The sequence below is a fragment of the Hydra vulgaris genome, chromosome 13 (assembly GCF_038396675.1).
Source record: "Hydra vulgaris chromosome 13, alternate assembly HydraT2T_AEP".
NCBI lineage: Eukaryota > Metazoa > Cnidaria > Hydrozoa > Anthoathecata > Hydridae > Hydra > Hydra vulgaris.
In genome coordinates, this window is record NC_088932.1 from 12,587,240 (window position 1) to 12,610,000 (window position 22,761).

General features: G+C 23.3%; 1 protein-coding gene across 1 annotated transcript in view; it reads right to left on the bottom strand.

Annotated features, from left to right (window-relative positions):
- The window catches only part of LOC105844059 (galactose-3-O-sulfotransferase 4), a 67,922-nt gene extending 64,013 nt beyond the window's left edge, over positions 1–3,909 (bottom strand). Inside the window, exon 1 of the mRNA XM_065815224.1 lies at positions 3,496–3,909. Coding sequence (XP_065671296.1) covers positions 3,496–3,593 — 98 coding nt within the window. The 5' untranslated portion in view covers positions 3,594–3,909. The remainder of the gene's footprint in view (positions 1–3,495) is intronic.
- Positions 3,910–22,761: the final 18,852 nt, after the last annotated feature.

A 22,761-nucleotide genomic window follows, 5' to 3' on the forward strand; every position in this document is an offset into this window, starting at 1 on the left:
ATATGTGAACCTTGAGATATCTTTTATGATATTTCTGATAAGTCTTTTAAGTAAAGCTAACAGAACTAAACCTATATGTATATAAATATATATATGAGTGTGTTATAAAAAGTATTTTTTTAAACTTTATATACTTGCATTTTTTTTTTCAAAAAGTAATACACGACATTATAACTATATTATAAATTTGACTATATTATAACTGTATTAAAAATTTGACGTTTGTTTACTGGTTCTAACATTAGCCATTGCAAAGAATTTATATACAAAATTCATTTAGTTATTTGATTATATATAATGAAATAAGTATTCTAAAAGATTAAGGTTACATTATTATAACTAACTATAAAAACTAACATTAGAAACATTTTCTAATGGTAATTTATTTCATAAAATTATTTCGTTGCTAACATAATAAAAATGAGTAGCAAAAAAGTCCTCACTTTAGCGTAAAATTAAAGCGTGAGAAAACTGAACCTTATTATTTTTAACGCAAACTTTGCGTAATGTTTTGTAAAAATAATTTAAAGGACCTTCTCTGTGTTTTCTCTGTTCTATTTTTATTCCGCAAATTTTAGTGACAACTCACTCAGCTAAAAAACAAGAGATTACTCTGTTGAAAATTCCGCTGATTTTAACAGACTCATTTTCAGAGTGTAGTGGACAAATTTAGTGAAATAAATTTATATATTTAAGTATATACTAATTACGTAGATTTAATAAAATGACAGACTTTTGTGTCATATTATATTAATATATTACAAGGTTTCATATTATTGCTGAGGTATCGATGTAAAATTTTATATTATTCACTTTTTAAAGTTTATGTCTAAGAAGTCGTTATTTAATAACTTACCAGACTATATTGTGCATTCACAAGTTTTAAGCTACAAAGTCTCGTTTACGCATTATAATTTCTTAACATAATTATTTTTTCTTAATGTTATACCACAATATTTAAGTTGCAACGTTCATATTTTTAATGACATCTTCAAAAGGACATCATCAAAAGAATATTCCTTTAAAACTTCCTAATCCTCTTATAAATAACTCTTATGTCAAGAGAGAGCATTTTTTGTCTAAAACTACACCAAGAAAGGTGTAGTTTTAGATGAAAAGTTAACGTTTAAGGAGCACTTACATATAATCCAAAAAAAACCCCAAAAATATAGGTCTTCTATACAAAGCCAAACAATTTTTAAGTCAAGTTTGTTTTGAATTCATTTACTTTTTATTTAATCATTGTTATCTAAATTACTCTAACGTTGCTTGGTGCAGTACTAAAGTTGCTTGGTGCACCACTAATAGATCTAAAAATAAGCTGCTAATTAAGCAAAAACATGCTGTAAGAATTATTAGAAATATGGATAGCTTCTCGCGCACTAAATTTCTTTCTAATAAATTCAAAATACTCAACATATTTCAACTTTATCTTTATCAAATATTTATATCTATATTCAAAAATGGTAATAAAATGGCACCCATCTTATTTAACTCATTTCTTTGAAAATGAATCATTTATACCCAACACACATTTTGAATAGCAAATAATTCAACCAAAAAGAAATTATTCTGCTACAAAGTTCTTGATCGCAATCAGAAGACCTAAATTATGGTAAGGGAGAGTGGGGAGAAGTGGGACTCATCATATTTTTACTTATTTGATGTATAAACTGAACCAAATAAATTTTTACGAATAAACCTGCTTTTTAGGCGCTAATTCAATCCTCTTAGGTTTCCAGCCAATTATAACTAAGTATATGAATTTTTGCTTTTAGAGAAAGCGCGCCATTGGGGTAAAGTGGGACAAGTATGAGTAGAAGTGGGACAAATAAATTTAAAACAACATTTAAGCACAAACTATTAAATTGAAACTGATAAAACCATAATATCACCTTATCAACACAAAAATGTTCTAGAGCTTTCACCAATAGAAATAATCGAATGGCGACGGGAAGAAGTGGGGCATAAATATTTCTTTTTTCTGTCCTACTTTAACCCAATGTGATCATTTTTAAGGTACATTTCAAAATGAGGGCTTCTAGCCCACGCAGAGAGATAATTTCTGCTAAATAGAGGGGAAAAAATTTATTTATATATATTAAATAACAGTATTTAGGCGCCACTCCTAATTAGAAATTTTAGGCTCTCCCATTTCTCCTGCGTCCCACTAATGAACAATGAATTGAAAACGTTTTCTTCTATTGATCAATTATTGATTGTTAATTATCAAAAGTTTCTGTTTAAGCTTATTTTGTAATGAATTACAAAATAAACTTAAACAGAAACTTTTGATAATTAACAACAAACTAGATTTCTTCTGAAACTTTTAAATAGGAATAATCACTTGTTTTTTACTTGTTTTTTTTGCTACATTTTTGATCATATTTATTCTTGAGCTTGACCTGTATTGTTATAAATCTGAAATATAAACAATTGTAACAATATTATATTTTATAAAATGTCTGTTGTGAAATGGGTAAATAAGTGAGTCCCAATATATTTCTTGTATATTATAATTAATTTTTATAAAATATAAATATAATATATATGTTTCGTATGATAGAGTTTCTCAAAAATTTGTTTTGTATGAAGTATACATTATAATATTTGTATAATGTTCATAATACTAGCTCCAAACTTCCCTTATTTTGATGTTCATGTTTTATTTCCTTTTTATTTATTTGAAATTTGAAATCTTAAGGAATAAAAATTAAAACTAATAACAATAACAAAAAAGTCTTTCTATATTTATATCTATATATGTATTTTTTTCATATATTTCATTGTAATGTAACGAGAAAGTTAACAACGTAACGTAATTTTTTATTTATGTTTATATTTTAAAAAGACTTGCCGATAAGACTAAATCTGTTTTCTTATTGCCCTGGCGTATATTTGCATTTTATAATAAATAATTTTGTAAATTTTTTTTTATGGTAAAATACATAATAACAATCCTGAAAGTATGTTGAATTTGATTCTAAGAGCTCCTTTATGATGAATCTTACAATTTTATTATATGCATAATTTAAATTTGTATATTGTTTCTTATGTTATACACTTTAGCTTACCCTCTGAAAGATAAAAGACCATAAATTTTTCAGTATGCACCTGGCATTAGCAAAATTTCATTTCACTTTTAAAAAAATAAAAAGCAGTTTAGTTAAAAAAGTCAACAGTATTTATTTTTAGAATAAATCAAAATTAAGTACGCTGTTATTTTTTTTTTTTACAATAAACTTAGAAAGGAAAATAGTAAAGAAAGTGAGATGCAATGAAACAATAGAAAAAAATTGTTTAAGCTGCCGAATTTTAAACCTTTTATTTAATGTTTATTTATGATTTGAGTAATACAAGCATCCTTGTGTCGAGTTTAAACTATTATTTATTTTTCTTATTTCTCATTTTAATACCAGGATACCATCATATTAAGAGATTCCATTACAGTAAATTATTATTTTTTGTTAATGTAGTTAAAAAAAAAAAAATTACCAAAATTTTCGACGATTTGAAAATGGCCATGTCCATTGTCGACAATTGCGTTTACATGATGGGAGGTTGATTTCAAATTCGATATAGTCACTTTTCATTTTTTACTTTTATAATAATTTTTGTAAAAGTTCCTTTTATACTGCTCTTTTTTTTTCTCCAACAATTTTTTACGTGTGTAAAAGTTCGATTTTGAATTTTATTCTTTTATCAAAAATATATGCTTTTATCTTATACTTTCTTCTAGTCTGATCAACTGCTAAAACCAACAAGATTTTCAGCAAGTTGAAACCATCAAGGTTTTCATCAAAAAACCTTTAATCAAGTTTAAAAAAAATTAAATTAATTTTTTTTCCTCGTGGAATTCGACAAATATTTTATAAAATGCTTAACGTTACGTTAAGTCTGTGCATAGCTAATAAATGATTCATTTGCAAAAAATAGCTTTGTGTCATAATCCTTCAAAAGCAGCTCTGTGTCTTTTTGTATGATTTATGTTGCTTTTTTATAATAAATAAAACTTACAAAGATTTTATGTGTTTTTTTATTTATCGATAAATTAGATTAGGGTATTATGAGGCCTTAGGCAAATATTGGAATATTTTCAAAAATAATTACTCTGGATCCAAATATTTTGAGAACAAACAATTTTAAGAGATCACTATTAATGATTCACTAAGACTTTTGGGCACCCAAAAAACACTCTTCAAAACACAGAAACTTTAAAAAAGTAGCAAACGTGCTCAAATTACCCAAACGACGTGGTAATATGAGCACTTTAAATTAGCTCAAAAGAATAAAATTAATTAAGAAAAAAAGTACCAACTTGACAATTATAACTAATTTATGCTAACGATTTGTTATTAACAAAACTCATTATTAAAAACTCAAATTTTAAGCCACTTTGTACTGAAATAATACTATTTCGTTTTACGCAAAAAAAAAATTAGTTTGGTTATTTTTTAACTTTATTTACTGAAACATTTAAATGAAAATTACAAATTTTTTGAACTTAAATTTCAGAAAGTTTTGTTAAAATAATAAAAATTTGTACTCCGTTTTTAAAAAAGCATTTAAAACCACTGCAATTTTAGGACTTTAAACTAAAGATTATAATGAAATATATATATATATATATATATATATATATATATATATATATATATATATATATATATATATATATATATATATATATATATATATATATATATATATATATATATATATATATATTATAGTTTATTTCGTCATTTTCATAATAAGTTATTTACAAAATATTTTGAGTTAAGATATGACCGGAGCAGGCAGAAGACACAAGTCTTATCATCTAGCCCCGTTGTATCGTTTACAATATCATAAATCTATCATATATTTTTACAATATCAATAAAATAATATTAATACTTTTAAATAAACATTTTACATTTTTTTTATACATAAAAAAAAAATATTTTCACATACATAAAAATATATATGTATAAAAAAAGGAAATAAATACAAATTTAGATAAATAAGAAAAAAATATATATATTTTGCTTTTAAGCAAACGAAAAAAAAGTTAAGAATTTAAAAAGAAGATATTAAAAATAAAATAGAATTTGAGATATGTCATAATCAAGTAACTGTTTTTTTAAAACAACTTTGAAAGTTTGAAGTGAAATTAAAGTTTTACTTTCAATTGGAAGGAATGAGTTCGAAAAATGTGGCCCTTGGTATGTTATTGAGAAATTAGACTGTTTTAATAAGGTTTTTGGTACCTGATAGTTATGCAATGAATGCTTTGTTTGATATTTATGATTTATAATAATAACAAAAAGGTCGTCAAAAATATTTGGCAGCATACGATATTTAAATCTAAACATGAATAAAAGAATACTATAAATATTTAATTAATAAACATTAAGCACTCCAAGCTTTCTAAGCAGTGGATTGGCACTGGTGTGTTTATTAGCATTTAATATAAGGCGGCTTGCTTGTTTTGTTTATTTAAGACACGCTTTAATTTTGATGGATAAATGCTGGCCCACGCAATATTACAATAACTGATATAGCTATGGATAAACGAAAAGTAGATAAATTTTAAGCAGTTTTTATCCAACATATGTCTTGTCTTGTACATAATTGCAATACTCTTTGAAATTTTATTTTCTATTAAATTAATGTGGTCTTTCCAACTTATTTGTTCGTCAAGTAAAACGCCTAAAAATTTAATGCAGAATGTCCGTTGTAAATTAGTTTTTTCTATTGAAATATTTGGGAGTTTTAGGGGCAAAGTTTTAGATTTGGAGGATTTAGAATAACGAATATATTTGCTTTTAGTTTTATTTAGAGATAGTTTGTTGGCTTTCAACCATTTCAATCTATTCAAGCTCACGATTCATAGTGATAAAGATTGACTCTATGTTTGAGCAAGTATAAAAAACCTGAGTGTCGTCAGCAAAAAGATTGAAATTTAATACACTAGAAGATAAGTAAATATCGTTTAATATAGATAATAAATAATAAAGGCCCTAGAATAGATCCCTGTGGAACTCCACAAGAAATGTTTTCTAGTTTAGTACAGGTTTTGTCATAAGATACACATCGTTTGCGATTATTAAGATAGGAAAAAAACCATTCATAATTATTATTTTTGATAACATAATTTCTAAGTTTGTAAAGAAGAATAGTATGGTCCACAGTATCGAAGGCCTTTGAGAGGTCAATAAAAACCCTAAGAGTTTATTGGTTGTTTTCAAATTCGTTTAAAATTTCTTTAAAGTATTCTTTTATTCATGTTTAGATTTAAATATCGTATGCTGCCAAATATTTAAATAATTTAATTACTGCATGTTCTGTCGAGTGCCTTTTTATAAATCCGTACTGATTATTATTAAGCAATTTATGTTTTATAAAATAGTTGTATAGCCTATTATGCATTATTCTCTCTAGAATTTTAGAAAAACATGGAAGTATTGAGATAGGTCTATAATTAGATAATTTAGAAATATCACCGTCTTTAAAAATTGGAACTACTCTTGCTAGTTTTAAGAGGTCAGGAAAATACCATTATTAAATGAAAGATTAAAATTAATTTGTAAGGGGTTTTCAATAATATCGAAAACTTCTTTAACCACCCTAGGGCTAATGTCATCAAGACCTGAGCTTTTGTTTGGTTTTAACATATCAAAAGCAAACCGAAGTTCATCAGGAGATACTTCATGTATACATATATATAGATAAAAAGAGTCGTTACCACTAGGTAACGACTATGTATATATATATATAATATTTTTACATATATATACAGAGTCTAAGACCCTCCTGGCCCCCCAAAATTTTTAAATTTTAATTATTAGGGAAAAACATAAATGTAAAATATTTTTAACATGTATATTTTCATATATGCAAAAATGGTTGTTTATCTTCGATGGGTCAATGATGATTTACAACCACACAAAGAGCTCATTGGTATTCATCCGTAACCAAATACAACTATCGAAGAAATTGTGCGTGTTCTCAAAGATATTCTCTTCAGGATGATTTTGAGATTAAAAGATATTTCTGGTCCTAAACCTGGAGTAGCAACTGAGATAAAGTTTATTTTCCAAATTTCAAAATTTAGTATCCAAAATTTTTAATGTTTTTTTTTTTGCTGATGATTCGAATTTTTTTTATTCATACAGTAATATAAAAGACTTGTTTAGAATATCTAACGAAGAATTATTAAAAATAAATGACTGGATTACAAATAACAAATTTTAAGTAAATGTTGATTTATAGTAGATTTATTTTTGGTGTCAACAGAACTGTTAATGGCGAATCTTTTTTAATGGAACTTAATGCACTCAATGTTTATAAACTCAACATATACCAAGTTAGGCATCTAATGTTTGAGTCAAAACATGATTTATCTCCTAATATATTTCACTCTTACTTCACCAAAATTACTCATAAATACTCCACAAAGTTTTCAACTAATAATTTTGTTGTTTCAAGACCTTATTTAAAACTCAGTTCATTTCAAATTCTATACCGTAGACCATTTATATGGAAAATTTTTTTGAAAAATCTTATTAAAAATAAAACTCTTTTAAATTTCTCCCCACAACAATTCAAAAGAGAATCTAAGCGATTTCTATTATAGAATAACTTCGATCTTTGAAAATTTTTTATAAAATGAGTACCTAAAATAATTAAACTGAAAGGAGTCATCATTACTCACTTATTTTGATTTTGATTTGTTTCTTATTTTCTTCTTACAAAAATGAAAAATGAATAGCTAAAAGAAATTATATATACGTTATTTACTATTTTAACTTACTATTTGTAATATATTGTATTTTACTATATAATTTTTAACCAGTAAATTTTTAGCTTTTAATTTTTAATTTGTTTCATAAACTGAAGGCGACAATGTAAACTTATCGCTTGAAATCACTTAAAACAAATTCCAAACTTAATGCTAAAAGAGAACTAACAGAAAACAATTCAATGTCTATCCATAAATTTTATTCAACTAGGTTGACAGTACGCAGCGATGTTTTTGAATCATTTCTAGAATTGCGAGCTATGGAACTTTGGAGATTTCAAGAGTTGAAGATTACTGAAATAAAAGCAAGAATTCGCGGAGTAAAGTTTATAATGTCAACATTTAACTCTATCTTTTGTTGCTTCTTAGGGGAATGCCTCCTAAAACAAACAGACATCTAAGTAAGGCACTCCCAGGTCAAAGTATTTCGGCAACGGAAGGACAGAGTTTACCATCTCAAGTCGTTAATGTTCTAGAAAAATCCCGAAGCAGCAAAATTTACGAACTGTTTTGGGAACGTGTTATGAAATGGAAAACCCAGTTTGGTGTCGTTGACCCTAAACTTTCGAGAAAAAATGCCGGTTTTTTTAAAAATAACTCTAAACCCGCAAAAAACCTATCATTTCCGTGATTCACCAAAAGAACTTTATCGCCAGTTGTATTTTGAAGCTTTCAATTTTGTTATAAATTTTATAAAACAGAGGTTTGATCAACCTGGTCGAAAGATATGTATTGATTTTTGGGAAGTTCTTCTTAAGTCAATAAATAGGGAAAGTTGGGAAATCTTCTCCCATCAGTTTGTCATTTTTACTGTCAAGACATTACCCAGTATTTAGTTAGTAAATACAAGTTACTCTTTTCCCAAGAATTGCGGCATCATTAGATTACAACATCAAAAAATTCACTATCAATGATATTATCTTGTTTTTCTAGAGTTTGGATCACTCTAAAAGTGCTTTACTTACGGAAGTTGTAAAGATTGCCAAGCTAGATCTTGTCATGACAGCTACTAATACTCTTAGTGAAAGATTTTCTCCGCTTTAAAAAGAGTTAAAACCTACCTTTGATCTAAAACAACAGATTCCCATGTAAACAACTTGCTAGTTCTTCATACTCATGTCAAAGCAGTGGAAAAAATTGATTTGGTCGAGATTGCAAATGAGTATTAATAAATGTCAAACAAGAATAAACATTTTCGGAAATTTCAGTAAGCATTTTTGTTGAGATAATCAATGTTTGAAGCAAATTACATTTTTATTTGTTTCATAGATGTGGAGTTCGATTATCATTAAATATACATTATAAATGAAAATCGAAACTTTTCGTTACCCCTCCTTCCTTTAAAAGAACCATATATATATATATATATATATATATATATATATATATATATATATATATATATATATATATATATATATATATATATATATATATATATATGTATGTATATACATATATGTATATATATATATGTATATACATATATGTATATATATATATATGTATATATATATATATATATATATATATATATATATATATATATATATATATATATATATATATATATATATATATATATATATATATGTATATATATATATTTGTATATATATATATATATATGTATGTATAATAAATAGATTTTACACCAATATCTTCAAGCTTCAACTTTTTATAAATATATTTTAAGTATGTTTAGTTTAAACTTTTTTAATTAACAAAAAAAAGGCAGAACGGATTTCAAAGCGGGGGTACAAACTTCTAAATTTTGGCGTTCGTACTTTAAGGACGACCCTTTCGAAATAATTAACATTAACGCTTTTTAAAACGTTTTTAATGAACAGAAATTTTTTATGAACAGAAAAGAAAAACGATTTTTAATGAACAGAAAGGTGCAACTATATTTCCTTAACGCTGTTGGCTTTAAAGATTGAAGTTTTTGTTTCATTGTTATTTGAAATTCTTATACGTATCTAAGAACATTTTTTCTTACAACTGTACTTCTATTTTCTTTTTTTTTTTTTATTCAATCTTTTTTCTATTTTTATTGTACCTTTTTCCTTCATTTGTAAAACCATCGCAAGGAATAAATTATTTTTAATTAAGTTATCAATAAAATTATCAATTCACCTCTTCTGAGTTCCGATAATTTCATGCGCACTCATTCTAAATATTACGCCATCGTTCATTACCCACAGAAGTTCAAATTACAAAGAAGAAAAAAAGTAAATACACAGATTACAGGGTTATTCATTTTTATATGCGTGTTTATTCATTCTTATGTGCGTATTTATTCATTCTTATTAGCGTTTTAAAAAAGCAATTTTTTCAAAACAAATTGTGTTTGTTTCCTGGTAAACGAGGTTAAAATTAGTTGAGATGAAGAGACTTTTTGCATTCGATGATGGTTTATTTAAGGGACAAACCACCCTCTCTTTCTAACTTAATTCAATATTGGGTCGTTGTTTTATTTTATTATTAAATATATTGCTTGATTAAATTTTTATTTATCTTATTATTCATTCATCTAAATTATTACCACATTAATATTTGCCCTATTGATGAAAGATAAAATAGCAGTGCACTGCTATTTCCTATTATTTTCTATTATTATATTTTATTATTACTATATTCTAGTATTAGTACACATTTTCTCTTGAATTCATATTTAAATATAAACAAATTAACTCTTTATGAAAAGTCATTTAAAGTTTGTAATAATACTGCAACACCTAAAATGCCTATATAGGTCCACTGAAATTCCTCTTTAAATGTTTGCTGTGTTGCATATTTTTTTATTAAGTAAGTAATTAGTTACTGAATAAGGCTTCTTTTAATTAAAATAAATGCCTAAAATACAAATATTAAAATAATCAAAGAAAGCTAATATTGGCCACAATTGTTTACTAGTGAATTTAAATAAAGGTAAACCATCAATAATAAAATTCAAAAAAAAAATATTCTCAATACTTGTCTGTATTTCAAAATAAGAGTAACTACCACCACAAATTTAAGGAACAGTTAACAACTTTTTTTCTCGAAGATGCATGGAAAATTTTAAAAACACCTATAAGTATAACTTAGTTACACCCCTAGGGGTTTTTTAAAACTTTTCTTGCATCTTCACAAAGTTCCAAACCTTAATTTTGTAATATTTCAAAAAGTTTATTAACTAAAGTACTGGTTTGAATTATTTTGAATGGCACAATCTAAACGTTGTCAATTAAAGATATTGAATTCTATTGAATTATTAGGATAAACTCTCTGTATCATTAATTGGTTTTCGTTTTGAAAAATATGATTCTGCATGAGATTCTGCGGTCTAAATCTTTTAAATAGTCAGAACTTGGTTCTTGATATGGTATATCAAGTATTATACCTGATATACTATATGAAGAACCAAGTATATAATTAGTAAATATATATATAGTATATCATATAATCAGTTTTGAACTGTTTCTTTCAATATCTGCATCAATATTAACACGATACTTAAGTAATTGAATATATATATATATATATATATATATATATATATATATATATATATATATATATATATATATATATAAAATATATATATATATATATATATATATATATATATATATATATATATATATACATATATATATATATATTTATATATATATATATATATATATATATATATATATATATATATATAAAAATTAGCAAGAACCTGTCTATTAGTCGCTTTTCATTTATTAATTCAAGATGCCATAAAAAATTCCTTTTACATTTGAAAGTTGCTTTTACATTTGATTTAAAAATGCGTTTTTAATTAAAAAAAATAAATTAGATTTGATAATTGCGTGTTTAACTAACTTAATTTTGATTTAATAAAGCATCTGGATTTTTTTTTGGACGAAAAATTTAATGGACGCAAAAAAGACGTTCAAAAGACGTTTAGAATTTAAACAGGACGGACGGACGCTAATTGAACGTTCAAAGAACATCTTTTTTACGCCCAGTGCCCACTGGGATGTAATAATAATAATTAAAATAATAATAACAATAGTAATAATAGTAGCAATAATAATAGCAATAATAATAATAGCAATAATAATAATAACAATATTAATAATATTACCAATAATAATAACTATTTATTGCTAAAATTTAACGAAATAGCAATTAAAGTAATTCAAATGTTCATAATGTTAAACGAGAGCGTGTTAAACGAGAGCGTGTAATAAGCACGCTCTCGTTTAACACTCTATATCAGCCGGTAACTTTATATTCGCTTTCAATATATTTGTTTAAATGTTTTTACAGATGTGCGATAGCACAATAGACGGAGGAAGACAGTTTAATATTGCGGCTATTCTATTAGGAGTAAAATTTCTTTAATGGACAACATTCGTTTTTTAGTTTTTTTTTGAATTGAATAGGATTTTTTCTGTATGCAGATTGTTCCATTAACTCATCAGGTTTTATAATTATTTTTGACGTAGATATACACCACTTAACTTATATAAAACCGTGGACAAATTTGAAGCACTCAATTAAATCTCCTCTTAACCTTCGAGATTCTAGCGTTGTAATATTAAACCTTTTTAATCTTGATTTATAACTTAGATGTGAAAGGCTTCTTGTTTGAGTCGCTCTTCTTTGAACTTTTTCAAGAACTGCTATATTGTATTTCTTAGATAGATTTCAGATTTGAGCTGCACATTTAAGAAGTGGTCGAACAAAGGCTTTATACGATATTTCAGCAAATGAGGTGGTTTAAAATTCAAATGTGTGTTTAATTAAACCTAGCATTCTCTTAGCTCTGTTGGCACAGTAATTGATATGTTGGCTGTATTTTCCATATTTTGATATCGTTACGCCTAGATCTTTTTCTGAATCGGAACCTTCAATTCGAACTCGTATTTTATAATCGTAGTCAAAGATAGTATAATTTCTTTTTTGATTATACTTACCCAAATGCATTTTTTTACACTTACTTTTATTAAGTTTCATCTTCCATTCCTGACACCGTTTAGCTATTTTATCTATATCATTTTGTAATTCGATTCTAAGTATTTCAAATTTGTCCAGCTCAGCAAGAGTTTTACCATCGCCAGCGTATATTTTTAATACGTGGAAAAGTTTACAAGGAAGGTCATTTATGAATATTGTGAATAAAAGCGGTCCAAGTACTGATTCTTGTATTACACCACTTCTGATTGGACTCCAGTCAGACTGGTTTTCACCAAGTACAACTCGTTATTTTGTGTTACTTAAGAAAGATTTTATCCATGCAGCAAATTTATTATTAAAACCGTACGATTTAACTTTATGGATAATGTATTTATGCAATACAGTGTTAAATGCTTTCGCGAAATCAGTAAATAGGACGTCGTCTGGGTGTTTGACATGTAAAGTTGTACTAACAAAGTCTTGACACTCTAGCAAGTTTGTAAAACAGCTCCTTTTTTGCACAAAACTATGTTGTTGCGACTTGATAAGATTACTTGTTATTAGATGTTTCATCATAGAGTCTCGAATTATACTTTCAGTTAATATGCTTATGACTAATGTGAGCGATATTGGCCTTTAATTACTTCCGACAAGTTGACTTCCGCTTTTGTTTAGTGGGATATACCTGACTACATTGCTTCGGTAATAAACTTTAATTAAAACTTTTAATGAAAATTATTTTTAGTGGAATACAAAATGACGTTACGCAGTTTTTTAGAAATTATCGACATACGCCATCAATTCCGATTGATTTGTAAATATTTAACTTTTCTTGTTTCTTTAATATTGTGGTTTCACAAAAAAGAAGATATGCGTTATCGTTTGCTTGAGTTAAGGATTGGTTCTCAAATTCAGGAGGGTCATTATTTGCATTACTTGTGAAGACGGATTGAAGGTGTTTGTTAAATATACTAGTTATTGTCGTTGGAGACTAAATTCCTGTTTTTTTCTTTTATTGAATTGACACGCGAGTTTAATTTTAGTTTCAATTTAACATACTAAAAGAAGTTTTTAGGTTCGTTTTTATTTTATTTGTTAATGACAATTTAAATCGCAATTTCTTATTTTTCATATTGCTGGATAATTTTTTGATATTCTTTTTTTCAATTACGGTGTTTATTGTTGTGTTTGACATTTTAGATACTATTTAAAATTTGTACCATGCACGATATTTGTCCTGAACAAGTTTGTTTTGTATGTAAATCAAACAATTTGGTTTGTTTATTCTTTGCTTGTTTTGTGTTTTAATAGGAATATATAACCGACAAGCTTCTTTGTATATCGATGAGAATGATTCGTAACAAAATTGAATACAATCGCAGAGTTCGAGTGACCAGTTTATGCTATATATTTATAGTCTTAGATTCTCGTAATCACCTTTATCTACACCATATATCTACATTTATATATAGTTAAAATATAAATATATATGTCCATACCAAGATTCCAGTGGTGTCTGAGATCATGGTAAAGACATAAACGTAGCTCCTCAGAGCTTAAGGTAAACTTGCAACTTTAAATGACACAGGAATATTTGAGTGGCTTGATTATTTTGAGAAATAAATAGAGCGCTATAATGATGTTGTTAGAAACTCGATCGCTACAGACTTTGACAATGCAAAAGCCAGAAACCGAACATTCTAAGCTAAAATGTCTATTTTTAAAAAGTTAAGCTGACAAGTATAAAGTATAAATATTAGATTTATATATACATATACATATCTCTTTTTTTAAAAATATTTGAAATAAAGCAAAGTTATTAGAATGGTCGCTGTGGAATAGAATTATTATGACCAGTTTTTCACGGGTCATGGTAAGTCCGTTGTTACACATATTTAAGTCATCTCATGTTTTTTGAAACTTTTTATACCGATCGTAATTAATAAATTCAAGCAGGTGTTCTAAATACTATTTAGACTGGTACTAATATTCAATCCTTTGATAAATAGCAACAAATACCGGAATGGTTAAAGTTTTTTAAAGTTTTTATAAAAGAAATTTTTTTTTTATAGCTTCAAAATGAAAAAAATGAGTATAGCTTTTATATTTTTATATAGTGATTTTTCTACCTCTAACTAAAATATATTGAAGTAAGGATTAAGTTTAGAAAAGGTCGGTGTGGAATGGATTCCCAAGACCCGTATTTTACAGGTCATGACAGCGAGTATATGTTAATAAGGATAAAAGTAAAGTAAGTTTTTATTCTTTTATAAGAATAAACACTTTCAGTGTAATCAAGCTTTCAAAATCGTTGACCTTTAAAATATATTGTATATCTTGATTTGTCAAAAGGTGTTCGTTTATTTTTTATCATAGTAAAAAACTTTTATAAGCAAATTATATCATATTGAAATTATGCTGAATTGCGGCCAAATGCTCATGAGACCGACACGCCAACAGGCCTTCAAAAGGTCAATATGCTAAACAAGCCTGCAAATGTTATAGTATCCCTGAATGGGGTAATTGTAGAGTTCTTTAGATAGCATAATAAATTCATGACATCTGCATTTAGAAGGTCATTGATTCTTATCCTCAAGTTATCCATCAATTTTTTGCGAATTTCACTGTTAATTAAAGATAGTTTCTCAAACATACAGAGCCGACGACACAGGTTTTGAAGTAGGGGAGGGGAGGGGGCACAATGGTCAACTTTTAGAAAAAGTTTTCTATATCTAGAATTTTCTCAAAATTAAAAAAAAAGGTCTTTTAGAAAAAAACTTCCTACCCCCCGCCATCGTTGGCTCTATTATATATTCTAACATCGTGTTAGCGCTCAACAGTGTTGCATCTTCTCTTCTCTAAGATTCTCTATAGCTTAAAATTCTCTATAGTTTAAGATTCTTCATAGTTTAATAGGTTTCATTGCCTCTAGTAAACCTTCTAAGGCATCGAAGTGTACATTATTGGCTAAATTTCAATCTGCCGTAAATTCTTATAAAATTTCAAGTTATCAACTCTGTTTTTATCAATGGCTCAAACATTATTGGTATTGTGTTCCTGCGAGTTTTTATATCAAGATGAAGTTCAATTTCTTTTCCGAGTAGAGCTTTGATTTTTTATTAAAAAATTTGATTTTGAGCACTTGACAGTTTCATGTATTAACTAGCGTGAGTTCTTAAGTAAACCATTTTAGTAAATATCATCTTTACACTCATTATTTACAACTTCAAAATTGGTGTCTTCGTCAAAAGAATCATTTTTATTATTACCATCATCACAGATACCACCTAAGTCTTCTTTGTAAAGAAGTTTCATTTCATCGCTTTCGTTATCTGGGAGTTTAAATCCATCTCGAGCTATTGACTGGCGAATGTATTTATTTCTGGCTACGGCTCAAATTGAAATTACATCTGTAGCCATATCAAATATAATATTTTGAAGCTTCTTGTGCGCAAAGAAGTAGCAAACAACTTTTTGTCTTTTCTTTCTTGCTCTCTCATCTGTTAATGTAATGGATTCTGTTGTAATGCAGAATTTCCTGAGCATTTTATTAATTTGCTATAACCCTGGCACTGAAAACTCTTATGTAATTGGATTTTTCCGTTTTGTTGAATATGCCTAGACATTCCTAAGAATATTAATGAAAAATAAGGATATAAGGTAGCCGTTTTACCCACCGTTAAAAAAAATCATATCTGGGAACTATGCCATTAATTTTTAAGTTAATGCATTAGAAACTGGTGCTAGAAGCCTTATTTTTAACAAAAACTCTTAAGAAACTTTTGGTATTAGATTAGTAAAATAGAACCATTACTCATAATATTAAAATAATAATAAAATAATATTAAAATAATAAAAAAAAAAATAATATCAAAATAATAAAAAAATAATAATAAAATAATAAAAAAATAATATTAAAATAATAAAAAAATAATATTAAAATAATAATAAAATAATATTAAAATAATAAAAAAATAATATTAAAATAATAAAAAAATAATATTAAAATAATAAAAAAATAATAATAAAATAATAAAAAAATAATATTAAAATAATAAAAAAATAATATTAAAATAATAAAAAAATAATATTAAAATAATAAAAAAATAATATTAAAATAATAAAAAAATAATATTAAAATAATAAAAAAATAATATTAAAATAATAAAAAAATAATATTAAAATAATAAAAAAATAATAATAAAATAATAAAAAAATAATATTAAAATAATAAAAAAATAATATTAAAATAATAAAAAAATAATATTAAAATAATAAAAAAATAATATTAAAATAATAAAAAAATAATATTAAAATAATAAAAAAATAATATTAAAATAATAAAAAAATAATATTAAAATAATAAAAAAATAATATTAAAATAATAAAAAAATAATATTAAAATAATAAAAAAATAATATTAAAATAATAAAAAAATAATAATAAAATAATAAAAAAATAATATTAAAATAATAAAAAAATAATATTAAAATAATAAAAAAATAATATTAAAATAATAAAAAAATAATATTAAAATAATAAAAAAATAATATTAAAATAATAAAAAAATAATATTAAAATAATAAAAAAATAATATTAAAATAATAAAAAAATAATATTAAAATAATAAAAAAATAATATTAAAATAATAAAAAAATAATATTAAAATAATAATAAAATAATATTAAAATAATAAAAAAAAAAATAATATCAAAATAATAAAAAAATAATAATAAAATAATAAAAAAATAATATTAAAATAAAAAAAAAATAATATTAAAATAATAATAAAATAATATTAAAATAATAAAAAAATAATATTAAAATAATAAAAAAATAATATTAAAATAATAAAAAAATAATAATAAAATAATAAAAAAATAATATTAAAATAATAAAAAAATAATATTAAAATAATAAAAAAATAATATTAAAATAATAAAAAAATAATATTAAAATAATAAAAAAATAATATTAAAATAATAAAAAAATAATAATAAAATAATAAAAAAATAATATTAAAATAATAAAAAAATAATATTAAAATAATAAAAAAATAATATTAAAATAACAAAAAAATAATATTAAAATAACAAAAAAATAATATTAAAATAATAAAAAAATAATATTAAAATAATAAAAAAATAATATTAGAATAATAAAAAAAAATAATATTAAAAATAATAAAATAATATTAAAAATAATAAAAAAATAATATTAAAATAATAAAAAAATAATATTAAAATAATAAAAAAATAATATTAAAATAATAAAAAAATAATATTAAAATAATAAAAAAATAATAATAAAATAATAAAAAAATAATATTAAAATAATAAAAAAATAATATTAAAATAATAAAAAAATAATATTAAAATAATAAAAAAATAATATTAAAATAATAAAAAAATAATATTAAAATAATAAAAAAATAATATTAAAATAATAAAAAAATAATATTAAAAATAAAAAAATAATATTAAAAATAATTAAAAAATAATATTAAAATAATAAAAAAATAATATTAAAATAATAAAAAAATAATAATAAAATAATGAAACAAATAATAATAAAATAATAAAAAAATAATATTAAAATAATAAAAAAATAATATTAAAATAATAAAAAAATAATATTAAAATAATAAAAAAATAATATTAAAATAATAAAAAAATAATATTAAAATAATAAAAAAATAATATTAAAATAATAAAAAAATAATATTAAAATAATAAAAAAATAATATTAAAATAATAAAAAAATAATATTAAAATAATAAAAAAATAATATTAAAATAATAAAAAAATAATATTAAAATAATAATAATATAATAATAAAATAATAAAAAAATAATAATAAAATAATAAAAAAATAATATTAAAATAATAAAAAAATAATATTAAAATAATAAAAAAATAATATTAAAATAATAAAAAAATAATATTAAAATAATAAAAAAATAATATTAAAATAATAAAAAAATAATATTAAAATAATAAAAAAATAATATTAAAATAATAAAAAAATAATATTAAAATAATAAAAAAATAATATTAAAATAATAAAAAAATAATATTAAAATAATAAAAAAATAATATTAAAACAAATAATAAGAAACTACTTATTATTAGTCTATTATCTGCTAAATGTTCGAATCAAAAAATTCGGACATTGTTAGATTGGAATGAAACTTTATGCAGTTAAAACTCAAAGTTATATTGAAATAAAATTTATTCGTAACGCCGTACGCTTGAAAAAAGTTTAAGCACTTTCATTTTTTTCGCTTTAATTTTAATTAAAAGTATAAGAAGAAACAGTAAAAACAGTAATTTAAAAAAATACTTTTCTAATATTTATTTTTCTTAAAAAAGCTGCATTTTTACTGTAACTGTTAAACGGTGTTCAGAAACCCCACGTGATATACAAAAAAAAAAAAAAAAAAAGTGTGTCATAAAAACGTAACAGGACTACGGGAGCCCCAAACAAAAACCTCCACCAAGGCACCAAAAACCTATACTTAACACTAGGAATGAGTTTATTGTTTTCAATGCGATGGCTTAATACTTATGACTCATTAATAAGTTATTTTAATAGTTATTTTTAAACTGTATTATTGAACTATTATTTATTAATAACAGATCTTTTTCATTAAGAATACAATTGAAAGATATATATTAAAAAGATTTATTAAGGATTCATAACAATTGAATCAGCAAATTGCAAAAACAATGCGATGATTTGTTCGAATACATGCCATTAAAAAAAATACATTTTTGCTTAGCAAAATATTTTGAGGTTTGACATTATTCTAAACAAAGTAATGAAGGGATAAAGTTATTAGGAAAGTTTTTATTATTTTTCTTTACTTCTATAGGTCTAACAGTTTCCAAATTAAAGTGTGTTAATGAATTTAAGTGTATAAACTCAAATTTAATATAAAATCCAAAGTCAATGTATGAAATTTATTTAGCAATGAATCAATTGTGATAAATCGATGTGTGTACACTTTGTAGCGTCAAAGTTTACTAAATTATTTGACGTATGTGCAGTCTTATGCACATACGTCAGCACTTATCTCAAAATATGAATGACTGAGTAAAAAAAAGTAAACAAAGTGACAAGACCAAGTTAAATGGAGATAAACCAAGATAAAAAATGACATACCGTAAAAAATAATATCACATATTATATAATATTAACATTATTTATAAAAAACATGAATTAAAAACATGAAAATATGTAAAAACATTCGATACAACTGTTTGGTATTATGTGCGCCATAGCGAACCATTTTATTAGTAAGAATTCATTAAACTAATTAGAATGTTTGTGATGCAAGAAGAAAACTACACAGACCGGAAAAACAAATAATTTTGTACAACACGACATATTTTTATAATAATATATCAAATTTATTATTGTCAGCATTATTACCATAATAAAATCTTTCTTTTTAACATTTTGCGTTTCTGGAGGCCAAACGAAAGAATTCCATATATAATGAAAAGCATAATCAAAAGCAAAAACAATAATAATTTGAAATAAAAACAAATCAAGTTTTATTCTTATTATTTCTTATAATAAATAGATAGAATTATCTGTTTTAAACAAAAAATATTTCTGAATATAACAAAAACAAAACTAAAAAAAAAAAAATAATATTCTCTTTTTATTTTTCATATATATATATATATATATATATATATATATATATATATATATATATATATATATATATATATATATATATATATATATATATATATATATATATATATACATATATATATATATATATATATATATATGCATATATATATCTATATATATATATATAAATATTTAAACAACTTTAAAAAGTATTCTACACAATAGAGTGCTCAATGTTCTTAAAAGAACAGAGCAATTATATTAGTAGTAGAAAATCACTTAACAAAAATTTTTTTCATTTAACACTGTGTTTCATCAACAAAGATTCATCAGAAATCTGATGAATCTTTGTTGATGAAACACTGTGTTTCATCAACAAAGATTTCTGCTGAATCTTTGTTGATGAAACACAGTGTTAAATGGAAAAAATTTTTGTTAAGTGATTTTTTACTACTAATACATATATATATATATATATATATATATATATATATATATATATATATATATATATATATATATATATATATATGTATATTTATATATATATATGTATGTATATATATATATATATATATATGTATATAGATATATGTATATATATATATATACATATGTGTATATATATACATATGTGTATATATATATATATTTATATATATATATATACATATATATATATATATATACATATATATATATATATATATATATATATATATATATATATATATATATATATATATATATATATATATATATATATATATATGTATATATATATATATATATACATATATATATATATATATATACGACCAAAGTTTCTTTTAAGGACCAAAAATGTTAATATTTTCATAAACAAGACAAATTTTCTATTTTTTAAAACCATTTTTTTGATAAAAAAACAATGCAATTTTCGACTAACACTAGTCATCTTCAGTTAAAATTAAATATTTAAAATTTGTCAAAATACTTTTAAAGGTGTTAAAAAAAACAATAGAAATATAATTATTCTTGTACAAACTAATAATAATATAATTACAAAAATATAACAAAATCAGTTAAAAAGTTAATCATGTCATACAAAAGAAATTGGAAATAACAAAAGAATAAGTTAAAAAAATACGCAACATATATAAAAATAGCAGAAAGTGTCATTTGTACATGATTAACCTCTTTATTAATACCAGGTTTTAACCATTATATAAACATACTTTCTTTAAGTTTTAGCTCAAGTTTATTAGAATGCTCCATAATAAAAACATTAAAAATACTAAAACTGATTTAAAAGAACTATTCCAATTCGCCACTTCGCAAGCGCATTTTCTTTTTAAAGGACAAACTTATGATCAAATCAATGGTGTAGCAATGGGTTCACCATTATCATCTGTTCTTGCGAACTTGTTTATGGGTCATTTTGAAAGTAAATGGATCAAAAATTTCAATAATGTGAAACCAGTTTTCTATAAAAGATACGTTAATGACATTTGCGCTGCTTTCCAGTCAGAAAATGACGCACATCTTTTTCTTAGATATGTAAATACACACAATTTTATTTCTTTTACTATGGAACAAGAAGTAAGTTCAAAAATATCTTTTTTAGACGTAACTCAACGCAAAACTAATTCTTCAGATAACACTACCGTTTTTCATAAAAAAACCTATTCTGGTCTTCACTCTAATTTTTTAGTTTCACTCCATTTTCGTTCAGAGTTAGTCTAATCAAATGCTTAATCAATAGAACGTTTAACATTAATAGCACTATACTTAGGTTTTACTCTGACATAAACGACCTTTTTAAAGTATTTCAAAGAAACATGTACCCATCTTGACTCATTTCAAAAGTATGTAACTCCTATTTAAACAAGATTAATTCAAATCCTCCAACACAACCAAAAATCAAAAAATCTTTGGGAAAAATATCTGATTCAAGTTTTTGGGAAAAATATCTGATTCAACTAAAAAAAGACTTAATTCAATTGCTAAAAGATATTGTTGCTCAACAAATATTAAATTAGTAATTACTTTACTGAAAATTTCAAAATTCTTTTCTTCTAAAGATCCTATTCCTCTAGAGTTTAAATCGTTTGTGGTGTAAAAATTTGTAAGTGTAGGGTGAAATTATTGTTATATGGGCGAAACTACTCGTCATCTGAAGACCCGAATATATACATTACAAGAGAGACAAAAGTCTCATATCTATAAAGATCTCCATGTTTCACGCAAATAAATGAGTGTTTTTCTGTGTTAGATTTGGCATCTAACAAATTTGAGCTAAAACTTAAAGAAAGTATGTTTATATAATGGTTAAAACCTGGTATGAATAAATAGGTTAACCATGTACAAATGACACTTTCTGTTTAGCTGCTATATTTTATACATATTGCG